The sequence below is a fragment of the Microtus ochrogaster genome, chromosome 7 (assembly GCF_000317375.1).
Source record: "Microtus ochrogaster isolate Prairie Vole_2 chromosome 7, MicOch1.0, whole genome shotgun sequence".
NCBI classification, from domain to species: domain Eukaryota; kingdom Metazoa; phylum Chordata; class Mammalia; order Rodentia; family Cricetidae; genus Microtus; species Microtus ochrogaster.
In genome coordinates this window covers 84,197,639-84,204,254 of record NC_022014.1, presented here as the reverse complement: position 1 = coordinate 84,204,254, position 6,616 = coordinate 84,197,639, and the positions used below count along the sequence as shown (strand labels likewise).

The following is a 6,616-nucleotide window of genomic DNA, read 5'->3' as shown; positions in this document are numbered from 1 at the left end:
GGTGTGTGTGTAGGGATGTGTGTGTAGGGGTGTGTGTGTAGGGGTGTGTGTGTAGGGGTGTGTGTAGGGGTGTGTGTGTAGGGGTGTGTGTGTAGGGGTGTGTGTGAGTGTGGACGTGGCTATGTTTGTGTGCACAAAGGCGGAGTCAGAGCACAACTCTGTGGAGTCTGTTTCTTCCTTGTGCCTTTACAAGGTTTCCGGGGTTGGATCCCCCAGTGGCCATAGTTTTAGGGAAACTGCCTTTACCTGCTGAGCCAGCTCACCAGGCCTTACAGTATGTTATTTAACTTAGACTGATTTGAGGACAGGGATTAAGAGAATGAAGGGAACTCAGGAAAGAGAAAGACTTACAACAAAGAGTGTGGGTGTAAGTCTCTTCTTTGTATTTGGAATAGTCATGTTGTTGACGGCCAGCCCAGTGTACAGAGCAAGTTCCAGGACAGGCTCCAAAGCTACACAGAGAAACCCTGTCTCGAAAAAAATAAATAAATAAATTTTAAAACTTTTTAAAAATCATATATAGGATTTTTTTTGGTGTGTTTTGAAGTTATTGCCTTCAAAGGGTTACTAAGACATTTAAATGATGAGGCTAGAACAATAGGTCAGCAGTTATGAGTACTGGCTGCCTTTTCAGGGGACCCCGCTTCAGTTCCCAGTACCCACATGGCTGCTCACAACTGTCCAGGGGATCTGATGCCCTCTTCTGACCTCTGAGGGCACCAGGCACGTGTGTGGTGCACATACCTGCTGGCAAAAACACTCATATACCACAAAGCAAATAAATAAACAAATCTTTTTAAACACTCAAGTGACAGTGCAACGGTGTGTCTGAGGATGCTAGCCAGGCTTGTAATGGGTAAAATAAGTCTCGAGCCACAGATTCAAGGAGGTAGGGTACCGTGATTGTAAGTGGAAGGCAATAGCCTTGTTTGTTTGAGTGCCAGAAAATGTCAGGGAGATTGAATAAGGACATACTTTAGCTCATATATGCTCAGACCTTAAGTATGTTTATTGCTTATTTTTTAAAAAATAACTTATTTGATCTTATGTGTGTTGGTATAAGGGTGTCAAATCCCCTGGAGCTGGAGTTTCAGACATTGTGAGTCACCATGTGGGTGCTGGGAATTGAACTCAGGACCTCTGGAAGAGCAGCCAATGCCATCTCTCCAGTCTCTAATTTTTTTTTCAAGGCAGGGTCTCCCTGTATAACCCTGGCTGGCCCCGACCTTATCATGTAGATGAAACTGGCTTTGAACTCACAAAGTTCTGTGTGCTTCTGCCTGCCTCTTTGTCCGGGTTACTGGAATTAAAAGTGTGTGCTGCCACAGCCAATTATTTTAACATTTTTATTTGTAAATATATCTGGAATGTTTTTCCTACCCTCTTGACTGTAGACAGAAGTTTCTGTCCCACCCGGTCCCACAGCCGTTCAGTCCCAAAGGAACTCAGAGGCTTATATTAATTATAAACTGTTTGGCCTATTAGCTCAGGCTTATTATTAACCAGCTCTTACAACTCCAGTTAACTCATAATTCTTATCAATGTTTAGCTACATGGCTTGGTACTTTTTCTCAGTGAGGCATTCTCTTCTTCCTCTGTGTCCAGAAGATGGCTGTCCCTCTGCCTTACCTCATCCCAGAATTCTCTTACTGGTCACCCCGCCTATATTTCCTGCCTGGCTACTGGCCAATCAGCGATTTATAAAACTAATAAGAGTGACAAACTTTACAGTGTACAGGAGCATCATCCCAAAGCATTGATTTTGAGTCCATTTCTAACTGCGTACCTAGGAGAGGCAAAGTGAGACTCCCAGAAAAAAGGAGAGGATCGGCTCCCAGTTCCAGGAACAATAGGAAGATTCTCGCTTGGGAACTGAGAGGTATCTTGAGGGGCAGATCTAGGCTTGCCCTTTTCTCTGATGGCCAACCTCAGACCACATGGCACTGTGTTCATCATAGTGCAAACCAAAGATCTTCTCAAGACCGGGGAAGCCTGCCCAGCTTCAGCTAGGCCAGAAACAAGAAGTTGGCTCCTAGGCCTTCAGTCCTTCTGCAGAGGGATCTTGGTTTACTGTGAGGTCTGTCATTACACTGTGGTTTTCGTTAGTCACCTGACTGTCTATGGTGCCTGACCAGTGCCACAGGGACCATAGCAAAAGCCACAGCACCTCCCCAAACACAGGTACCTGAGAGTAAAACAGAGGTGTGACCATAGAATCCCCAAGCTGGATTACAGAGCCATCTGAGGCTCCTACTGTGACGACCTCATGGTGGGCATGAAAAGAAGTTTGGAATGATCAGGGCCCTGAGGCTGGAGGATGCCCTTGGCTCTGGGCAATGGGAGAAGCCTGGAACCTGGGCGCCATTCTTGTGAACCAAAGATTCCAGCTTCCTATGGAGGCCACCATGAGGATGGTGGTATCCTCAGAGCCAAGATGCCTTCTGGTATGAATGTCTTGTGGCATTTCATAGATGTCTGATTCTGAAGGGAGGGGGTGACAGCAAGGTAGGCTCTAGCAGTGAGGAAATGCCTGTGGGGTGATTAGCACATGGGGTATGAGGTATTGTAGACTAGCTCTTAGGAAGAGCCAACAGGGAAACTGAAAGTTCCTATCACACCTGGTGCCTCCGCTGAGAGCCTCCTGCCTCCCCAGAGAGCTGAGTCTCCAAAGCTAAAGAGCACAGCCTCCCAGAACTGTTGGACCTAAGCTCCCATAGCCTCGAGGCACGAGTCCAGCTTCTGGCTTTCACTTTCTGTGGTGTCCCTGTCCTACAGTTGTGACTCAGTAGCCATTCGACACTGAGGTTACTAGCTTTCCATATCACCTGGGTCCAGATGTGGACCAAGACTGACCTTTGACCAGCCTAGCTCCAGCCCAGGAATATGGACCAGGCTTCCCATGGGGCACTGACCAAACCTTTCTGAAGGGCTGCTGGCTGATGTCACAAAGAGTAAAGCTGCCCTCTGTGTCTGCCAGGGAAGGTTGGGCAGGATCCTTACCCCTCCTACACCTCAGTGGGTCCAGATGCATTTGTTGGACTACTACTGTGTACATAACATGTACCAGGCCTGTGGGAAACAGATGATATCCTCAGGGTCGTTAGAGATTCATCTCTGCTGTCTCATCCTCCTCCAACATAATATTTGTGTGCATGTATATACATCTATGTCTATACACGTGTACATGTTTGTGGTGGTCGAAGCAGTCAGGAAACAGGGTGTTACATAGTCTGCAACAGAAGCAGTAAACTATAAGTAGGAGTCAGGTCATGCTGTGTCTCGGAAGCTCTCTGGAGGGCAAGTTCCCTAACAGGAACTGTCAATGTTCTGTGGAACTTTCTCCTTCCTTTACTGCCAGTCAGCATCCCAGGAACCCTCAGAACAGGATCTACACATCCCACAGCGGCTGCACTGGTGAGGAGGATGTGTACGAGGGGTCTCTATCCCGCGCTGGAAACTAAGCATTGAGACAGAAGGATGGTGCGAGATGCAGCTTGCTTGTCCAGGGATCTGGAGCTGCCTCTACCATAAGACAGGGTCAACTGGGTTGACTTTGATGTCTAGGAGATTTGCCCACCTACTAAAAGCAGCAATCAGCCTGTCCTATGGTAAACAGAAGAAATATAAAGCTCACCTGTGCTTTAGAAGTGTATAGTACAAAATTAATATGAGGGCAGGTAGGCAGAGTCCAGGGTTAAAGCAAGAAAAGACGCTGGGCAGGCTGCTTGATTGAAAGGCGGCCAAGGTCTCCCCTATTCTGGCATGAGCTACTGTGGTGTCTAATCTTGGTTGTCAACTTGACTACATCAGCGATCAACTAAAATGCAAGCTTCTGGGAACTTCTGTGTGGGATTTTCTTCATCAGATTATTTGAAGCCAGAAGACCCACCCTAAATGTGGGCCGCACCTTCTGATGGCAGCCCAGATAAGAGGAATGGAAGAAAGAAGCTTGGACCTCGGCCTGCTTGCCCTCACCCTCACTGAAGGCTGCATCTCCCCTGAAGAATTCCTTCAACAGTGTTAGGACCTCCTTCTTCAGGACTTCAGCACCATACTGGGACAGAGGAAACATGCAGCCTAGTGGGCTGAACAATTACCAGATTCTTGGCCTCTGTGGCACGAGGCAGCCATTGCTGGACTACACGGACCACATCCTATACCTGGTGCTCAGTGAGGGTGATTGAGCAAGTGAAAGAAGGGACAGGCAGGCAGGACATGAGAATCGCAGGCACTAGACTCTGAACAGAGGCCACTTAGTACACTGTAGACAGTGCACAGGTCAAGTCAGTGACAAAACTGTTTCTGTACAAAGTACAACCCAAGCTGTTTGCCTGGTTAACTTTGCAGCTCTAAGCAGGAAGTGTGCCAAACAGCCAGCTCAATGTGCCTCATTCCTGGCTTCATCTATCTGCCCATTGCTCTACCTCGGTCAGTCCCGCACTCTTTACCAAATGTAAGAACAGCGCTGGTGGCTGGGACCCCTGCCCAGGTTCAGGAATCTGGGGAGGAGTAGACAGGATAGCCCTTCTGAGGCTGGTGCTGTTTTCATGAGCCTCTGCATCAGCTTTGGGGACTTCTGACCCCTTCTTTTTCCTTCCTCTAGGTACTGTCCAAAAACCACTGACCAGAACAGTTGTCTCCTGAGGCCCATCCTATGAATGAGCCATGGCAGCCTACCCTGTAACATCCACTGGCTCATTTCCCAGAATTCTCTGGACCCTCCTTCTCCTGGTTGCCTCTCTGAATGCCCAAAATCAAAGTAAGTCTGAGTTTTACTTCTCCCAAGTGAAGGGCCTCAGGGCCAGACATAGTAGGAGGGTCAGACCAAGGTCAGGACCAGATAGTGACCTTGGCTTTGTAGTCCCAATATGGTGGAAGCTGGGTTACTATAGAAGGGTGAGCCATGCATCCCTGAGAATAGCTGACCCTGAAGCACCAATAGTCCTGGGATCACTGCAGGGGCATTGGTAGGGGTATCAAAGACCATGCCTGGGCTGCAAAGCAAAGACTGTGCTCTCTCCACAGAGTGGGACAACCCAGTATGCACGGAACCACTGGAAGTGTCTGCTCCCAAAGGCAGCCGCGTGCTGATGGCTTGTAACATCTCCAACACCTTCAGAGATGTCACCATTAAGCTGACTGCCAATGGAAAGGCCAAGACCATCTTTGACCAAAAGCCTCCAGGAAGCTACTTTGAAGATTCATGGCACCTCCATATTCAAGGAGGTCATGCCCAGCTGGTGATCATGAATGCCCAGGACATCCACGCAGGGGAGTACCTGTGGAGGTTGCATGGACTCCAGAGAAAAGATGAAAACTTGACCCTGAATGTTACTGGTGAGCTTTACACTAGGAAGTGAGTTGGTGGGGAGGGGGAGGGAAGGAGCAGGGAGGAGCCCCTCACAATTGAGCTCTGAATTTCATCTGCTTCCACACACAAACGAGGACTCTATGTGTCTAAACCTACCGCCCTCCTCACCCCTACCTCCCTACCTAGTCCCTCCGGGCTCTGCTCCCTCTAGTCCTTCAAACCAGTTCAATCCACCATCGTCCCCTGAGCCCATAGGAGATTGGGGGTGACATCAGAATTCCCTCTCTCTGACCTGGAGGTACACCAGGGCTGCAGTCCCCAAACCTGATCATTTGTCTCTAGCAGAACCCCAAGACCAGGAAGGCTCTAAAGGCGGGAAACTCTTCACATTCTCCAATTCCAAAGGCACAAAATCCTTCACTCTTTTGCCCCTTAGGCCACATAGCCGTTATTTCTGGAGCCCAACCCAGAGGCCCCTCCTAGCCTCCTCCACAACTGTTTCCTACCCATATAGGAGATCATGATGGGAGTGTTGAGGGGTGGGAGGGGAATAAGGGGGAACTGAGTAGGGCTGGAGGGGGTGAATTACGCCAGCCAATTCTCATTGACTTCCCTGCTTCAGACCTAGACACCACCGACCAGGAGCCAGGGAGCTTGCAAGTCAATGCTGAGCCCCCACCTTCAGGAAGCAACTGGGTCATTGTCATCATTGTCATCATCATCATTATCAGCATAATAGGAGTCAGTGTGTGTGTCTGCTGCCAGCGCTCCCGTTCCCTGAAGTACCACAGATATGAAGGGCCAGGGCCTGGTCTGAGTCATGGGTTTCCTGGCGGTCCCCACCGGACACTGCCCAAGGTCTTCCACGTCCTGCAGCAAAAGGTACTCAAGGGGCCTTATTAGTTTCAGACAGCAGACTACAAGGACCTCTACTGGCTAGGGCTGACAATCTATATTTGGACACTCCTCACATAATTGGACAGGCTCACAGGAAATCTTCTGTCTCCAGGCTCTCACCTCGACCCTGGAACACCCTGAGAACAGAATGGGGTCTGTGCTCTTCAGGTTCCTCCCAGGACTCCAGGGAAATTTTTTAATGAGAACAGAGTTGTGATCTTTTTTTTTTTTTTTTTGATTCAGGATGCCCTAGAAGTTGACTGAAACTTCTAGTACTCAAAACATAACTCTGTTGGGATTTGAGAGACATCAAAGTGTTTCAGAGTATCTCAAGTGTGTGTGGTCTATCTGCTTATTTGTGTAAGCTGTGGGTTATGTACATGGGTGTGCCAGTGCCTCTGTACCTCA

At 48.8% G+C, this 6,616-nt stretch overlaps 1 protein-coding gene across 1 annotated transcript in view; it reads left to right on the top strand.

Moving 5' to 3' along the window:
* LOC101992570 (secreted and transmembrane protein 1b-like) overlaps positions 1–6,616 on the top strand; it is a 12,631-nt gene that overhangs the window by 2,926 nt on the left and 3,089 nt on the right. Inside the window, exons 2-4 of the mRNA XM_005350910.3 lie at positions 4,604–4,759; positions 5,026–5,337; positions 5,934–6,193. Coding sequence (XP_005350967.1) covers positions 4,666–4,759; positions 5,026–5,337; positions 5,934–6,193 — 666 coding nt within the window. The 5' untranslated portion in view covers positions 4,604–4,665. The remainder of the gene's footprint in view (positions 1–4,603; positions 4,760–5,025; positions 5,338–5,933; positions 6,194–6,616) is intronic.